The sequence below is a fragment of the Diprion similis genome, chromosome 2 (assembly GCF_021155765.1).
Source record: "Diprion similis isolate iyDipSimi1 chromosome 2, iyDipSimi1.1, whole genome shotgun sequence".
NCBI classification, from domain to species: domain Eukaryota; kingdom Metazoa; phylum Arthropoda; class Insecta; order Hymenoptera; family Diprionidae; genus Diprion; species Diprion similis.
In genome coordinates, this window is record NC_060106.1 from 8003691 (window position 1) to 8023501 (window position 19811).

The 19811-nt window shown below is 38.8% G+C and overlaps 1 protein-coding gene across 1 annotated transcript in view; it reads left to right on the top strand.

Moving 5' to 3' along the window:
- Positions 1 to 713: 713 nt before the first annotated feature.
- LOC124416590 (putative aminopeptidase W07G4.4) overlaps positions 714 to 19811 on the top strand; it is a 35196-nt gene continuing 16098 nt past the window's right edge. The window contains exons 1-2 of the mRNA XM_046897796.1: positions 714 to 1114; positions 17397 to 17678. Coding sequence (XP_046753752.1) covers positions 1098 to 1114; positions 17397 to 17678 — 299 coding nt within the window. The 5' untranslated portion in view covers positions 714 to 1097. The remainder of the gene's footprint in view (positions 1115 to 17396; positions 17679 to 19811) is intronic.

The following is a 19811-nucleotide window of genomic DNA, read 5'->3' on the forward strand; positions in this document are numbered from 1 at the left end:
TTTTACAAAAAAACACAATGTTGCCCTCTTTTTCTGCAATTTTGAGTAGGATCTGCTCTTTATTCTCTCCGTCTATTACAAAATCTTCCAATCAATAGAAATATATGGAATCAATTTTCATTAGAATCTATATTTTTCCCCGACTTGCTGTAAAATTAGCTCATTTACGGATCCCCCTCAAAATTTCGATAAAAATTGATGACCATTTTTGGGAAAGTGACGTGGCCGACGCGCCGGCTGAAAAGCAATTCGCGAAGCAGGCACACGTACACACACGCACACAAATACACACTATCGACATAATTAATTAAGGTAATTCTATCGAGCTTTCGCGAACCCCATGTGGCGCGCGTTCCTGCAGGATATCTAGAACATTTTCCCCACGCGCAATATCAGGATGATAGATTATTACCAAGCGTAATTACAAGCGGACCCAACGCCGTGACGGAGGTCGTGTTATCGCCGGCATGGCAGCGCAACACGCGTTCCCCTGTTACGCGTTGCGTTATCGTATCTCAGCAGCAGTGAGATTAACGCTGCGCACCGCTCGACTCAACAAAGTTCCAGGCATTCGGCTCACGATCAGAGCCTCTCCGTTTGTATTACCAAACATTCCTGCCCGCGCCTGGATCTCTCGTCTTTTCTTGAGGACGCGACGAGCGGATCGGCTCTTGCTCTTGGCTCGGCGCACCGCGCCGCGACGCCGAGTTGTCGAGTTTGCGCGTTGAGCGCTGCGCTGCGACGCCGCATCGCATCATCGCTTTGCGTTCCCCGACGCAGGTTCCGTAGCGCCTCAAACGGCCGTTTACGTCGGTAGTTTGTACCGTTGCTAAGGTACCGGGACCCAACAAAATCATTGTTTTTAGACCGCAGCCTCGCGACCGGACTTCTTCATCTTTGTTCCGTTGAATTAACGCGAGAATAAATTCGTCACAAGACCGAAATGGTCTAGCGCAGGCCACGTGTGTTGTATCATATTTTTTTATTCTTTACTTTATTTTTATACTTCTTTTTTACGCCCGTCGTAAGCCGCGGCTTTGAATCAACGTCAGCAATCTTCTCTGGGCCGGCAACTTGGACGACGGAACCTCATCGTCATGGCAGTCGAATCAAGGTGAGTGTCTCTGTTAGTTTTAACCTGATTGCACAAACTGTACACTGTACCGTGGGTTCTTGTGTCTTTTCAATACTGTGGCGTATTGAACGGCTTCGTAACGGTATAGATTCGAGTCAAGTCACTGATCAAACGGTACAGATCAAGTTGTGCGCTTTTCGTGATTTTTTTTACAATTTATTGACGTTTCTCTCTACTTTTAAAAGTGCTGAAATGACTAGAACTCTCTCTCTCTCTCTCTCTCTCTCTACACAACATCTTGTTGATACTATTATCGAATATCAATATTACGATACTAAATTGACAAGATAGTTCGAGAAAACTGACATCATAATATAATTTATTCTTAATTCAATAATATTCACTCACTTTTTATCAGAATCATTTTATTAATAGAGAGAGAAAGAGGAAATTCACTGACAGCGATTCTTTGATTGTTCAAAATAGTTTAACTTTGACCTGAAATTTTTTTTTTCAACATACGGTAACTGCTCGTTATTACTATATAGTAGTAGATCATGTCATAAAATTATTGAAACCTTGTTCAATCTGATATTGTTCAGTAATTCACATTCATAATTAGCAGTTTCATTGAGTCCGAAATGTTTTTTTCAGGTCGAATAAAACGAAATAATTTCTTAAAAACGAACAAGATTACAGATTACTTGAGCAACATTAGTTCCAGAGTGTACAAATCTGTACCTGAATTACGTAGAAGTAAGCAAAATCTTAGGTGGCTTAAATTTCCTCAAACAGTCGTCTCTCTCATTGTGAATTCCTGTTGGCCATTTATGATTATGTAGCGTAACTTCATAAAATTCCAGCTCACGGACGTATTCAATAATAGAACGTAGAATTATCCACTTGCTATTGACAGAGAATTAACGAACTAATATTATTGAGAACCGTGGCTTATCTGCTGACTACAGATAAATTCATCAAACAGTGACTGACAAGGGTCTTCTAAATGGATAACCCAGTCTCGAATCAATCTATATTCGTCCCACAATTGGAGATTTGCAGCAGCAAGGTTGAAGAGAATGTCTTGATAAAGTTGACCTTCGTAGCATTAATGTAACGATGCATGTTGAAGAAATGCGTTATTTCAAAACCTGGGAATTGTCTGGAATTCAGTTGACGGTAATAAAGCGAATTATGCTCAGAATTTGTAAAATCAACTATTCCAAAGTCATTTCAAATCTATGAAATAGTAAAATTTTTCAGATTTTTCTTGTATTAACGTTACTAATGTCAACATTGTGTTTTCGGTGTATATGGAATTATAAGAAAATTTGATAATACTTGAAAGAACCTTCAAATCACAAAATTTTATACTGAATCTAGGACTCCTTGAAATTCGAACCCAAGTTCGATTCCACATTCCTCTCGATTTCCTAAACACCGGACTATCAAACGTGATCCCAATTTTATCAAATTGCCGAAAAAATTTTTTTATTAATACAACGAAAATTTTACAAACAATCGATATTTCACAACTTTAAAATTGATCTGTTTTGGATAGAAAATGAATACGTAGATTTTGCTCCACAAACTCTTAATCATTGTTCACCTTTGTTCTGACGGTTGTGAAACTGTGCAATAGCAACTGTCAAATATGTTTCGTTCAATATTTCGTCAAATCGAAAAAAGTCTATAGAATCGTCGCGAAATCTCCTATTGTTTGATTGAACACCAAGAATTCACTCGGTTAATTATTTATAGTAATTTATTCTTATATTTTGCATCATGAAATTATTATTTCGTAGACGTGTCATCGCCAATTCAGAATTGTAAATGTTTTTCGGTGTAAAATTATTCGAACTACCTAGTCCTCTAAGGCGTTCCTGATTACTTTCTTTTTTCCACAAATTGAATAACTCTACGAAGCAAGCCTTCTTCCTCAATGAATATCACATAGTTTCTTCAGAAGCATAAAATGCACAAAATAATCGATCGCACAAGACTCCCTCAGGTCGAGGCATGTACGCAGTATATACGTACGCTGGATACATTTTATTTTAACTGGAATTATCTAGGGGAATATAGGTTTCGTAGAAGAATATTTCAGAGAAAAGTATTAGGTTCACAGGGGGAGATTCAATAGTTCAATAAATTTTTTGCCGTGAATGCAGTAAGGAGAGGTTGAGCTTGCCTCAGATTTCTCGATAGAAAACCTATTACCTTTACGATATATGACTCGAGTTGGCTATCAAATGAATCCGCAAAGACTTTATTTCGCAATTATCTTCTAATACTCTCGAGTGAAAGTACGTTTGAGTCCAATTCGGTGATTTGAATTTCTCTACTGCGCTATAATCACCATTGATTAGTGCTGAGAGTCAAGTTTCATACAGTTCACGTGTAAAGTTATTTGATTTATCCAGAAAGTACTGTTCGTGGGTCGTCTTAACCTTATTTAAAAAAATTCGGTTAATTTCCGGTTTGAAATAATCAGAGTTGCACGAAATTTTGAGTCAAGAGTTATGAGCTTGAAATGAATTAACCACTTATGACCTTATTTCTTAACTCGAGAAGGCCGTCCGTCCAATAGACTGCAGGTAGATTTATGGACGTTGCTTATCAAGTCTAGTCCGAATCCTCTGTGGTTTCAAAAGTGCCGTAAGTTCTGAGACATTGACACTGATTACGAAAGCTATTCATAGTCGGATTTACCAGAAAGCTAACTACGATTTTATTCAATAAAGACAATGAGCTTCTTATCAGAAAATTAAAGGTGACCTGATATCTTCTACGCCATGTCACGCCCCACTCAAACCTTAAAGCTTTGATCTGAAACATTTTTATGAAAAACTTATTTCTTCTGACATACTTGACCATGCCATTTCAAGTCTGCAACTGTGTATACATACCGAGCTTCCGAGTGAGACCATCGCAACTTGCTTAAACTGGTTTTCATCTGGTCGGCAAACTATAGCGTGAAGAGATATGGTCTGTTTACTCGCATGGTATAGGCATATAGAATGCAGAAGCGCAAAACGAGGTGCAAGAATCGATACGATTCTTTTGAACCGAGTGAACAATTCGAGCAAACTGCAGAACGGCCGATGAAAAGCGTTTCCAGTTACGGAATAGCGCTGACAAAGTTACGAGCATAAGTATATCGCAGTTGCGGCCGCCCAATATATTGATTAACAGCGGGAGTGAAGCCGATTTCTCGTATATACCCAGATACGACGATGTGCCTCAAACCTTGGATCACAATCTAGCAATAGAAACCCACTACCGGGTATCAGTGTTATTCAAGAGTAGCATATCGTGTGTCACAAGTGCGGAAATTTTGCGATTTCTGAAGCTTGCGATATTGCGCACCTGCACATGTGACACACAATATTCTTTGCAACATCTGTGAGAGAAAGTTTGATTTGAGAGGTAACGAAGGTGCCACTAATATCGCGTAAACTTGGGGTTGAGAATTTGCGGTCAATAACACACTGCGTAAAATTGAGTTTTTTTAAACACACAAAAGCGTTTTTTAAACGCTACAAAACCCCTAGTGTGTAAAGTACAGCATTCCGATGATACGCATGCGTCAATGTTGTTTTACCGCACTGTTCGACAATGGGATGCTTTAAGCATGCTCCACAGGCTTCGAAAATCAAACTTTCAAAGCAAGTGTTGGAACTAGATTATTTTCGTTTCAAGTCCCGACCCTACACTTTAGATTTTTCGGAAGTACTTCGTCATCTCCAGTGTTTAAGTTGTGAGGGTCTTCATGCGAAAATAAGTTATAATACCAATACTAATTTAATCATCGTAGACATTTTGTGAACAAAAATGTATTGTAGAAAATTATTTAATTGCCAACTTGCAAGTGTTGAGCAATACACTATTTCAAGTAATAGTATAGGTACTGGCTTCTGTAACATTTGTAAATGCTATTCAATCCGTTCAGGATACGTGTAGGATCTATAGTGGGTATTAATTACTTTCAAGCTCGGAAACTGTTGGTAAAGTCTTAATACGTTATACCCCGTGGCAGAAAGTTTAATCAATTTCCATACCTTGAAATCACTTGCTCTATACCTAACATGAGAAAATCTTCTCTGTCATAAAGATATGGACACTGTAGCTGAATATTGTGTTTTGACAAAAGAATCATTGCAAGTCATTTCCATCTATTATTTCTGTATAAAGCATGATGTACGCGCTATGGTTTACCTGCGATAAATAATCTGATTGCAACCAAACATAAAAACCCTGATGGCAAAATTTAAAAAATGGTTTCGATACTAGAGAGTGTTAACGTGTGCAATCATAAAAAAGTATTGGCACTCCGCCTCTCGAAGCATGTAAACAAGAGTACCTAGTACAATTTAACAAATTCACGATCTCAATGATATGATCAAATTGAAATAATATCATATCAGTCAAATTTTGATTCATTTTAGATGAATGAAGTGCCCGTTTAAATGAGCTAAAAGCATCTCCGTGTTATTCCTAAAGAATATCCGATGCTGCAGAATGCAGGAGGGTAAAAATGTAAGGATTCAAAGAGTAATTGATTCCTTCGAGTCGGTACGCTAATAAAATCATTACATGCAAAAACTTTTGGTTGTTGGGTTTCAGCAGGCAATAGCTTCAGCATCATTTCATGACTGAGCGAAAAACTATACGTAGGTATTGTGATGAAGTAAGTAGCATTCCCGATACTTTTTGCGCCACATCATTGTCCGTGATTCAAGTTCGATCCATCTAGTGGGCGTGTACCATAAGACATCGAATGTAATTAGGCACGCATTCATATTTCATTTGTTACACATCCATTAATCAAAATTCTGTAAAAGTCGTAATTGAAGTCCGCATGTGTGATCTGCAGTTGACATTTACTGTTATTTCAATCTACAAATATTAGTATACATATATGTGACAAGCTTTTGACTGACGCGACGGGCCAAAATGTGCTGCCTGACCATAAGGGGTCATCCGTGAATTACGTCATACAAGTTTTATAATTTCTACCCCCTCACCCCGTTCCCTGTGGGGACGTAACTCGTTTAGCAATTTTGAACTTAGAACTTGATTAAAACAGCACTTCTAATATTATTATGATTCTTTACTATTTCCAAGTAAAGCAACAATTTGTACGATCTCAGGTAACAGATAGCTACTACTACATCAATAGAAAAAAATGTATATTTTTTGTTTTGGCTAAAAAAAATTAATCATCCTGTGTCAATGCAATAGATTTTCCAATTTTTCCTAGACCATTCCTTTACATTATTCACTTTTGATACAGTACCCACTTCATTTTTTTGAATGGTGATGGAAAAATGGGAAGTGTCAACACTTCTTCGTCCAACCATAAAGCATTGTTTATTGTAAAATATTGTTTTTTGAACACGAAAAACACAGAAAAACAAAACGACTATCATGGAGCGAAAGTAAGCGTCGAGTGAAGGCCTCATCGGTCTTTCGATGCATAAATATTAAAGGCGACCGACATGTCGGCGCGTGAATGTCTCGAATAGGGCCACGCGTGCCAAAGAAGTGTAATTACCTCGGTAAACACAAACAATCCTAAACTTCAAAATAATAAGATACTTATATAACTATCATTTCACCCGTGGCCATGTTCAGTTGCATTCTTGTTTTAGATTAGATGTGACGTCATGAAGTTTGTAAACCTCCCCCCCCTGCCGTTTGTTTGTTACGTAATTAAGGGGATAGAACATCCTTCCTGCGTTTTCTGGAGTTTCAATTTTTGAACAATTTGAAAAATTACGTATATGGCAGCCAAAAACGAGAATCATTGCGTGCTTTTATAAACACTATTCGAACTATTAGTAACATCGTGCAAAAGGAAATTTCTTTACTGGCATCAATTTCGGATTACCCGTAAGGCAGTCGACTCTATTGATAGACTTTTGGTATCTGCAACCGTCCATCACGATGTCCCTATCGATTGAGGTACGTAGGTCTATGATGTTGCAGGCACGATTGTATTGTCTGCTGAAACTTTTAGGATTCGACAGGTATATGTGTTGATTGGTTCTGAGAAGGAAGCATAATATAACAGGTTCAGGAACCATAATGAAAATGAATTTTTCCGATGCTGAAATTAATTTATGCGACATAATCGAACGACCAAACAGCGCAGGGTCTCAGCCTTGGAATTATAATCGAAGAATCGAGTAATGCCAGGTTGGATGCTGTAATCTCTGATAAGCCCAATCAGCAGCATCAACACCTGTATAATAATTGTGACTGAACGTTATTATGCTGATAGATCTCATCTCTTACGCAAGGGTGCTAACAATAATTATTGCCTGAGCTTGATCCTACTCATCAGAGATCCTGCACGTTGTTACTAATTCCATGCGTGCTTTCGCTCTGATTCTGCAGTCCTCGATCCCATCGAGACCGTCGCATGCTATGAATATTTAAGAAGTTGCGGGCGTGAATCGGGAACCCTTATGATGCAGCTTAGGTGAATCTGACATCGAAACCTTTGAATCCAAAATGTTCTTCACAGCTTTGATAATCAATGAATACATGAAGGGTCCTATGAAACACACAGGAAAGTGTTCAAGCGAAATACATGTGCAAATAATAGTGCCCATGACCAGTAGTGTTCCTTTGATCTGTACACAAAATACAGGGTAAGGTTGCAAAATAAAACAACATTCCGGAATCGGAACAGAGACAAAGTAAGAACTTCCATATATAGGCAAATCTTCCTGACTTAGTATTTTACAGTTTCAAAAATTCAACAAATTCAAGCTGTTTCCGTTCACAAATGATTAGCAGAAGGACGAAACGAAGTGTTTGACTGAACGATAAATACTGTAGTTTAGGCAAAAAAAAAAAAAAAAAAAACTTTACGATTTACCACGTTATATTGGTGTAAGGAATCATTGAAGACCCTTTTCAAAAAATAAAACAAAATATCACTGGCCATAAGTCTTACAATTTTTTGAGGTGTCTTAACGATGATTTTCATTTAAATATCCGATTCAGTTGCTGTTTCATTACAGAAAAATGATAATGTGTCAATCGGTGTTGGATTTCGTTGCATCATTAACGCGAAGATTCGACTCATAATCCATACCATATTCTTCAACATGCATTATAGTTTCATTTGTGACTGCATTAGCCGAAGACATGCTCATTTCTTTTATGCATCCAGAAAAATCATTGGAAGGTATGTTTCGTTGTTAACATCACTTGATTTTTTGCCTTCTTTACGACGAGCTGCATGGATAAGAGTATCATGGGTAGATTTTGAGACCTTTTTATCTACCACACTGTATGAACAAAATTTTTCTCGTTGGTCACAATAAAATCATTTTAATAAAGGCATAATTTAATTTTCTGAGCATAAAAAAATTCACCAGTTCACCCACTGTTAAGGACCTAGTTAATCGTAGGGAACGTATTAAGAATTAACCATGAATAGTAACAGAACGCAGAGGATGTTCTTGTTTCACCAATTGGCTTTCTAAGACGATACCGTAAGTAACAAATGGCAAACAACCAATCCGCATGCGGCAAGGGCTTTGGCAAGTAACTTGCGTACATGTTAAAGCTGGGCTTGCAGTTGATCGTCTACATGCTTCACCACCGTAAGAGTGTCTCTTGAACGACAAGATAAGTCGAGTGGAGTACATAAAATCCCGTCAGTTTCCGTCGAAGAGGAAGAAAGATGTGCGCAGATTGTAAGACCCGGCGGGTTACAATCGGAACGACCACAAGCGTGAGCATCACTTCAGTCTCACGCTGCATGTACAGAAAATAGAATTCAAGAGGTGACACGAACTCGCAACTATATTACCTCATATTGGGAGGTGTAGCTTTTACTTTGTTACATTAGTGGATTGCTGTTCCTTAATCTAATATTATGAGACTTGCACAAACTCTCTGAAATTGGGAAAAATCTCGAACTCTTCTAGCAACAAAGCTAGAAAACTTTTCAACAATTATCGTTGAACCATGTGCGTATCAGTTTAGTCCTCAATACCATTTGCTGATCATGGGTCTCAGCCAAGATCCTATATAATCTGCAAATGAACAAGTTTACTCGCGACAAAATTATAATCATTTGATTGTTAGACGACGTGTATTCGTAGCACAAAACATAGTCGAACAAAATAGTAGGCAATCATGAGTGGAATAACAACACTCGTTAGAGGAAATGCCGGCCATAGAGAGTACGAAGAATGCCCTCAAGTGGTATAAGGCACCTTATTTATTGTTCATGCTTCAGCTGTATAAAACTGACGCGAATGGAATAATCAGTTCCAACTGGTCGAAACGTTTTCCGTTTTTGCAATTGAATTAGATGAGTGCTGTGGCTGATTATTATTATTAACATTATTATTATTGTTATTTGGTTATAAATTAACTGACTCGTGCATCCACATTTATCAACGATCACCGGAAACTGACAAGCCTTGAGCAAGCTTTGCATCACAGATATTGTAACCGATATGTATCTGCGAATTTCCGTCAATGAAAAATCGCAATAGGACTGTGACGCAAGACTCCTAATAGATTTTAATGGCTTTTTATAGAACTTGAGCATGTGGAAGGTTGGGTTCAGGAAATGGGATTTACTTTTGGTACATCTCTTTCTCCTGATATCAATCCCTCCATGGCACCGATTTTTTTCCAGTGGTTCGAGGGGAGAACTGTGCCTCTAGATAGTCGTTGTTCGAGATCATTGATACCCTTCGTCTCGGTTTTCGCTCGTTGAACAACACGTCAGATAAGAGGTTCCTCCTCTTTTCAAGTACTCCCGCCATCTGCCTATCAGCCCTTCTACAGATATCTTTTTTCTGGTTTCGTATTTCTCTCTCAAACTCACTCCCTTTCTTTTTCCTTAACGACGGTCTCTATACCTCATAACTCTTCTGACGGAGTAAAATCTTTTTCGCTCCTTTTTTTTACGTCCTTGGAAATGCGAGTCAAGCTGTGTGAAACTGGGTGTATTGCCGGCCACGGTAAAACTTCGGTATCAACGAATCATCTGCTACAGACGCACTTGTGCTCAGGAGGAGTCCTTCAGATTTGAGCTTCGGGGTGCGATAAGGTCGTTATCTCGATGGCATGGTACGTATATAGCAACTTTTTCCAAGCGATGTACCTACACGAATGAATAATTCATTTTTACCGAGGGGGTTCCATTCAGTTTCGTTCCGTCCAGTCTACATCATTTCGGTCACCAAGTTGAAATTTGCCGGCGTTCTCGCTTGTTCAGTCCTTTGGAATTCATTGGATTAAATCGAGCTCCGTACGATGTATCTCGTACTCACGAAACGTATATAATTCTTGATATAATCCATACGGTATACAAAACGCACGTATGTATTGGCAAACCACGGTTTTGCACTCTCTGCATGCATCCGCTCTCCCTCTCTCATCTCACTCTCCGTCGCTTTCTGTTAAACGCATTGCGCGTTACAAGCTCCAAGCTCGTAACCTAAATGAAGAGAGGCCAGCTTTCAGTTGATTTAATTACCTTATATTAAATCAGCGTTGTTTGCCACTGTGTCAGCGATTATCATTGCAGAATGTAGAATGAAGCAGGTATTACGTTACATGCATGAAGAGCATGCATCCACTAAAAAAACGATAATGCCATAAAATTTTCGTTTAATCCGTTCAATCAATAATGTTACGCTATAATTCATTCTACAAAACACCAAAAAAACTATTCACCATGCGGATATTAGAATTATACCGGAGTGATCTGCTACTGGATCATTAATTGAAACGAACAGAAACCATCATTTGTGAATGGTGAACCAATCTGGCTACTATTGGTGTAATACAAAACCTCATTTGAAAACTGTGGCCATAATTGTTATCTTGCAGCTGCGACGGATACGGAATAGACATATTTCAATGCAAATACAATTACCCATAAACATTTGCCTGGTGTGTGTTATCAATATTAATTAGCACAACCGATCAAAGAATGAACTAAATATAGCAATGTAGTTTGCCTGTTCCATAAAAGCTGAGATAAAACACAGCGAATTGCATTTCCGATCAGTGCGCAGGCGGTGTATTCGCGGATTGAATTCGGTTGACGCGCGTCGCCTCTCCGTTTCTGCGTTGGTTTCTCAGGATTCCTCTTAGTCAAGTGACGGGGCGATGCAGTGGCTTTGCCACCCCGCGGAAACCATCTCGTCAAGTCGATCTTGGATGGAAGTTGGAAGAGACAAATGGTGGGTGGGTGGTTGGTTGGATGGAATCGAAGGAGTGCCATGGGGTCGGAAGATGAGGGGGTGGGGAAAGGGCGCAGAGGGATTGTAAGAGGAGTAGGCAACAGCAGAGCCCGGGAGAGAGAACGTCGGTTGAATTTTATTGGACTAAACTCAAAGGCAAACTGAGCTAGCTGGCCATTCGTCAGTTCCACAACTGTCCGTGGGGAGCCATTACGGTAATCGGAGAGAGAAATGGCAGCCGGGCGAAAAGTGGCGATAGGAGATGAGAGAGGTGAGGAGCGGCGCTTCGAGGGAAGAGAAAAGGTGAGGGCCGCCGGAGGATTACCATAAGGGTTTAAATCTATGTTGACGTTCAGACTCGCACGCACACCACGCTGCGCCTCTTGTGTTTAACGAATTCTCCTTCAAGTTCCGAGCTCGTCTACAGCCTCGGAAATTCCCCGGAGCCGTCTGAGCCTTATGCCACTCACAAATAGTTACAGTGATTTAGAGGAAGCCAGATTAACCGAAACAGAAGATTGAACGATACTCTCGCTTCAAAATGCATGCGGCGGACAGTGAAGCGGGTCTTTTGGCAACCGGGTACGTATCGCCTACCATGTATCTCAATCCATCTATAAATTTGATGTTTCAAACAACAGTACACGCACTTTATCACCGGGAAGCATAGCATGATTGAAAGCCGTGAGAGAACATCGAGTTCCTCGAGGTATACATACATCATCCTGGTGGGTATAAGTTATATGCCTCCCGCTCGTTCTTGTTCAACGACCAATTCACGGTAATATCGTGAACGTAAACATGTCTTATCCACTCCTCGCTACAGGGAACAGCTGTGCCAACCTGCTTTGAAATGATTTCTTCTCCATTACATGTACTGCGGCATCCGCGCGTGTCTACACACCTTCGTCAGTACCGTACCTAAGCTTGTTCTGATCCTATCATACGAAATTCATTCGAAGTGATGGAAACACGCAGATTCAATGGTACATTCGAGAAATCGGTGCTATATTTTACTCAGTGTATATAAGTTTGAATTGGATAGAAAGGAACAACACGCGATCATTTGGCTGTTCAAACTGCCCAGGTTGTACAAGGAAGCACAGTAACTATTTCTATTCAACGAACTTGTACGTTTCATTCTTTAGTATAAAGTTAGCAAATGGCTACCACAGTTCGCTAAACAGTGAAATGAAACATTGAAACAAAGTGGCCAATAAACGTAAAATTCTCTCGACACTAATAGTGTAACTGTGTGAAAAAAAGGAATGCATGATTAGGTTGCATGAACACGTTGAATCTTGAGGCGAACGCCACAAATTGGATAATGGAATTTTAAGAAATTTTACAAGTTTTCAATTATACGCTATTCAAAAGACGTATCCATAGTGAAACCTGTAATGTCAAATATATAAATGCAAGGAAATGATGAAGTTTAAAAGGTGCTTACTATGAAGCTATTAGCAATTAGTTTATGTCGAATAATCAACACGAACAATAAAGAACTAGGGACCAAATGAAAAATTCCGAGTTGGTATTATTTGACGGGTCTTTATAAAAAATGAAGAATTTTCCTCTCTATACCCAGGATAGATAAATGCGCCCTTGGAGCCAGCAAATCTAAGAGTTTGCCACCCTCGGGCCTCTGAGGGAGCTTACTTGATTTGCAATTTTTGCAAATTTTCTGCCCCACGAATAATTTTATCCTTCGAAACCATTAGGTATGCGTCTAGCCTCATCAGAGGCTCAGCAGCTCAACAAACTAACTTAATGTAGTCCACAACCATTAAGACTGATTTGTAAGTTTTTCACATCATCATTCATACCATCAATTTCACTTATTGTCTTATATAAATTGAAGCAGTATCCAAGGATTTTCCGTAGTGCTGTAACCAAACAGTAATAGTTCTTTTCTGAAATTTTTTTGCCAGAATAATATTGCTCGTTCCACGTGTTCAAAGCGTTATGGGCTTTACGTACCGGAAGATCATTTATAATTGGCACGGCATACCTTGTTATTTCGTCATTTTCCACGTCGCTATGTTCCATATGGTCTCGCTTTATGTACCTGAAGTTTTTTTCGATCGAGCTTAATTGCAAAGCTTCAAGTTACCTAAGTTCCAATAATTCTTCAAATATTTATCACAGAATCTCAATATGTGTCAGCAGTGAATCGAGTTTCTGACTAATCGGTTGATCGGTCTGGACTTCAGGTACATCTTGCTTCTGGAGACGTTTACCTTTGACGATTCTTTTGATGTGAAAATAGAATACATAAGACACCGCGCTTTGCACAAATTTTCTCACTCAGAGTTATAGCTCGACGAAAACGTCAAGCCACGAATGTTGTTAGGATTATTATTTGCCAGTATTATTACAAAATTGTGGGTTGCATCGCTTTAAACAAAAATTTGTAACCCGTATGATGAGAAACGGACGAATAGGAATTGAATGAATAACTTCGTTAGACGTGCAATTTTTGCTTTTCAATCAGTGAACACAGGTCTCAAATTTATAAATTAGCATATTTTTGTCACTTATCACTAACTGTATTTGAGTGCAGAGTCAACGATAAATTCAATAGCAAAACCTCCTTTTCATATTAGTGAATCGACTCGTTACAATTTTTGTATCACAATATTTATGGATTGTAGATATGAATCGGTGTGGATGTTATTTACTCGTTGATCATTATTTCTTACATTTACAAACTTTTCAAAACTAGCTTTGATTTATTCTGCGGCCTCTTGATCTTTTATTTCTTAATTCTGTTTTTTTTTATTTTCGGTGTACTTGACGCGAGACGCTACTGAGTTTGTTGAACGTGTTCTCCATATTGAAAATACGACAAAGTATTGTAATTCTTCTGACATTCTCATCAATTTGGTTCTGGTAGATCAAATGACGGCCTCCAAACTTTTTTATGTAGCGCCAGAATACAATTTTATTAAAATTACATTCATTCCATTTCAGGTGCAGTTTTAAAATACCGAAGGCGGGTTACACGCTTTATTTCAACTTGTGCGAAAAACCATTGTATAAACAATTACAAATCATTAATTGCTGAAAATGTTTCAAGGATGATGCTGGGAAATATTTAGATTCGAATCTTTGAAATTACAGGAGTTGATGCATTTTTCCACAAAATAAAACAAGTATCAAACCAATTCCAATTTTCTCACACTTATTTATTTAACTATTTCTGAAGCATGATCAAAAATGCATTTCGCGGAATCTCTCAATTGAGATTTTGCATACGTGTTTTAAATCCCCAGCAAAAAAATTAAATAAGTTTCTTCTGACTTGCAAGCATGCATCTTCCCCTCGATTTTCCAACTTTATTCTAGTACTTGCTTATGAGACTGTAATCCAATATACCGATGAGTATTCCATTACAAAAATTAAGATCTTTAACGTGATGCTTTAAAATGACGATACCCAAGTTTATAAAAATCGACAACCCCAAACAACTGCCCGGAGATAATATGGGTACCTATGACACAAGTTCCATAGAACGGAATTACAGCTAAGACGAATCATGATTTAGGAATGAATCGAACATCCGGACCTGGATAAAATTTTGATGGTACCAAGACTTCCATCATGACACGCAGTTTTTCGTATAATTTTATTTGTTTATCGCCGGAAACTGAATTCTTTCTACATCTGGCATTTATAACGACGTCCGCTCGCAGGATGTCGTGTTCGTCAGAAATGAAAAGACTGGAGTAGAAGCTCTAGAGTACGAAGGAAGAGGTCCTTCCGTTGATGCTTGGGAGATTCTTCGGATAGAGCATAATTGATCCCTTCTTAACCCAACCTGTCCGCGGCTGTCGGAACTGAGGACCGACTCAGCTCGGCTCCATAAGTTTCAACCTCGTCCTGGCGTCCCAATGTCGACCGTTCCTCCTCTCGCACTTCCCTCTTCCCGTCATCCGTTATACACCGCCACCAGTCGCCCGTCACACAGAAAACTTTCTGATTGCTTCTCAGTCGTCCTAATGGCCTACGCCTCCACCCACTTTCAATCCCCAATTCCCTATCTAAAAGATATTATCGAAGAAAATTAATGAGATTCTTTCAAACTGAGGTAGAACGTGGAAGAGTGGAAAAGCATACGAGCATCGTCGTAATCACGCGACACGTGATACGTCTCTGTGACATATCGCCGGGATTATTTCTCGTCACAGAAGCAGTGAAGTCAACTAACCACTTTTAAACAGAGCTACTCACACAAGAAATCAGTTGAAAGTCACTGATAGTCATGCATTCCTGTAACATTTGTAATCAATTCCAAATTGCAGACGATTTCTAAGTGATTCCCAAGTCTATAGTCACTCGTTTGTTTTATTTTCGTTTCCAACTTCAATTGTCAATCAGACTGGATATACAATTTACAGTGAAATGTACGACATACAAAATAGGTTCAATTAGAATTAATTTTTCAAGTGGTAATGGACATTGAATATTTTCGATACCTTTCGCTTTTTTTCGGTTCCGAGTAACTGCCAACTATTCAGTCATCGGTATTGATATCATCGCTTTGCGTGTCAGTCGATTTCACGATCAGTCTTCGATGAAATTCTCCAATTGTTGTATTTTGAATGGTGATTTGTATCAAAGGGGTATTAACTATTAACAGTTGCGTGAAAAGGTATACACATTTGCGTGAGTACATGAACGATCGTGTCCTTTTCATTTCAAATTCTATGTTTCTGCTGCGTAAACTGTATTTTGTTGTGCTGCATAAAATTAATGGTCGGATATTTGAATCTTGAAAGACATTGAAAATGAAAACAGTTGACGACCAACTGGTTCTATCAAGCAGTAATTGTGAGACAGCCTTCATCGTTTTTTTATTTTCTCTTAACTTTAGCTGATATTTGAGGTTGGGTAAAAGGCCACAACAGTAAGTGTCTGATACTCTTAAACTTTTTAACCTCTGTACCCAAGCCCAGATCATTGTTACAGTCCAGTTTACCGCAGTCAGCTTGGCTGCCACTAGATTCATCGATGAATAAAATGGACGGTATATTCGGTTGTCTGTCTGTGATATTTGGTCGTGTAAGTTTAGAACTGCGTCGAGATATTGGGGGTTTCGTAATGTCACCCTATCGTATTTCCGTGGATGATTTCGGGATGGTAGGCAAGCTGGAAGATCAAGATGTTCTAGTTTGACCAGGATAATTGAGTCCACGCTTAATCCACGCTTTCTATTCTCATATTGACATCGTACCGAAAGACCCTTGTATCGATACCTACTTGATTGACGGATTCCTCGAATAAGTAAATACCGAACCAAATAATTCTGCGTATATTCTGGATTTACACGTAACCATCAAAAAAACAATTGATTTGACAAAATTGTGAAGAACCATGATGTATCTTTTCATTTTTACGAAACAAATTTGTTCTGTATTAGTTGAGCATCTCAAAATGTTAATCATAACATTGAATTTTAGAAATTTTCGTACGATGGACGTCGTTAAAGTAGAATTTAAATCCAAAGTGTCGACAAAAAAAGATTTTCCAAAGTGGTTGACAGAAATAATGTTAGCGAAATTTTCCGTCTCGTCAAAATGATTGATAGTTGTGGCAGTCTAGTTCTACTTCTGGTTGTCAGACTGGACAATGCTCAGAGAGAAAGAAAAATTGTGGAATTACGAGTGCATTATGGGTACGGATAATGTCCCGAGAGAAATAGGGACGTTTGTATCCAGCCAAAGGTTGATGGGATGGAGCAAAAAGGGGTGCAGTGGGAGAGGGGGTTAAATCCCGCAGTCTTTCCACTTCGCTCAGAATCGATCATAACTTACGCGAACCAACGCGTTGGAAACTCGAAAAAATATCCAAGTACCTATAGGTATAAAGAAACGAAGAAAAGCTAATGGCTTCTGTTTTAAAAGGTGTTATAAAGTTTCGAGAACCTCATTTTCGATGGTAGGTTACTTTACGCTCTATATATGTATATACAGTATACGTATATATACGTATATACAAACTTCCAATTTTCGAGCCGGTTCAGACTGGCAAAAGTTTCTTCTTAATTTAATATAAAATTAAACTCACGCCGTTTCCGTCGACTGTTTCAGATGGATGCCCTGTCAGCTAAAGATCGAGGTAAATCTCTGCAGCTGCGACTACGACGGCATCATCCTAGTCTCAGGAAGCGCCCCGGGCTTCGACGAGCCGGAGCCCTTCAAGACTGTTCTCTACTGTGCAGCCCAGATCGACTCAGCCCTGGGGATTATCGGTGCCGTGCTGCCAATCAACCTTCCAGCGAAACGGCTGATCTACAGTCCGACGGGTCCACTCAACATGGACTACCATGACGTAAGAAGTTTCGCCGAGGCTGCTACCGAGGGGGTCAAAAGGTTTGCGAAAAGTCTACGACTCCTAATCACATCACGCTTATGTTAAGCTATCTCTGCCAACTCAGTCTCTTTTTCGACGAACAACATCTTTCACATATTACAAAGTCAAGGAAACCTTCTGTAATTTCTTCTGGACTTTTGAGCTCGACCGTTTTGGAGAATTTTGTTTTACTCGATCTACAAGCCATTGAAGAGTGTCCGTGATACAGTAATACAGGTTTTTGTGAACTTTCGAATCCAATTTCGCGTTTGCTTTTATTGCTATAATTTCATGCTGTTTTCGACCGGAAATGGGCTAAAAAAAATAATGAAAGTCGCAATAAGTAGTCAATCGACCGACACCACTTCACTTGGTACATTCTGAATACGGAAACTAGGGTGGTGGGTAGGTAGTTAGTTGTATAAATGCAGGCATGCCAACTCTCCTCAACTCGCAACATCCTTCCCGAAGTTTCACAAGAGGTGATTGATTACTGGCAAACTATGCTGACCACTTTAGACACTCCATGCCCGCCATTTCCACACAGTAAATTTACTCCCTTGCACATGTGTATTGTGCATATAAAGGAAAGTACGGAGTAAACTAAAGGTAGCGATGTTTCATTTTATCTTCTGCTAGAATTAATGGATTGTTAGAGTTACCACTGGCCGGGGTTGTTAATTCAACACTACGTCGTAGTCTGATACAAATTATACGTGCACAGCACGATATTCATACTCCAGCTACCAAAAAATGTTTCAAGGATGTAAGAAGGATTAAGAAGAAGGTACATCCGGTTTTGCGGAACCAGTTCCGAGTCGTATCATTGGCAATGCAGGGTTAGTCGGTGGCCAAAATTACATGCGAGGTTAAAGTTAAAAGAAGACACTGCTACTTAGATTGTGGTTTATCGAATTTTATACAGATCTAAGGTTGTAAAATCACGATGTGATAGCTACTCGTTATCATATTAACTTCACGAAGTTTGACCTCATAAAGTGATTGATTATTTTTCGTGGAATATTACCTACATCAATTTTGACAGCTGATTGTTACCAGTAGGTTATCGCTTTTGCAGATTTTTTCAACGCTCAATTCATACTCAAAGTTCTTTTCGCTTCCATCATACATTTTCAGCACGAAAATGCAATTGGGAGTTAATGTCAATTTATCGCTTAAAATTCTCTAAGGGATCGATCCTTTCCACAACTTCTCTATTTAGCTATTTACTCTTATACCAGTTGATAAACATCCCGCAAAAAGATCAAGAATCTTGACGGATTTGACCAGTTTTAATTAACCTCTGAACCACAAGACTGAAAAAGTCAGAGGACGGAAACTTAGGATCAACATCAGTCTGAGATCTTTTCCAACTACTCATTTGAAAACTGAGTAGGTACATAAGTTGTCTTCATACTCCATTTTCTTTATAATACAAGTAGGTAATGCTCGTTAATATTTGTTGACACAAAACTGTTTTCTATGAAGTTCCATCAGTGTATTTTGGCAACGGGTCTCAAGTGGACAAATATGGTTAGCTTCGTTATGCTGGGTAAAACAGATTCAGTCACCTCGTAATAATTGACGACCGAGTCAGTACGTCAGATTGATAACGAAAAATTACTGACATGAATTCCAAAACGGTCAGAATTTTGAGCACAGATTTTAATTGATTGATGTAGTCATCGAAAAATTACAATTTTCCAGTGAACCTACTCTAGCTTTCAAGTCAATCATGTTTTAATTGTCAAGGATCGTACTTATTTCGATTTTGGTCGAATAATTTGAAAATAAAGTACTAAAAACCGCACTTTTTTGGAACTTCAGGATTAAACGACAAGTTGAACGCCATTTCTTCTGTTCGTTTAACATGAGGCAGCCTACTTAAAAATCAACTCGAGTTACGGCAACAATTGAGATCAATTTGAAGTCTTCCCTCCTTTGTTCTATTTTTTCACCATGTTCCACTTGTCGATTGTGAATAAACCGGAAATCTCAGATGTTGCTTCTCAGGCGTACGATGATCGTAATTGCAGATAAGATACGTGTCATTATTGGTCAAACTTTTTTATTTAAAATTTGAAAAGAAAAGTGATGGATTATATCGAGGTCTGGCCATTACAACATACAGACAATATTGATGTGTATAAGAC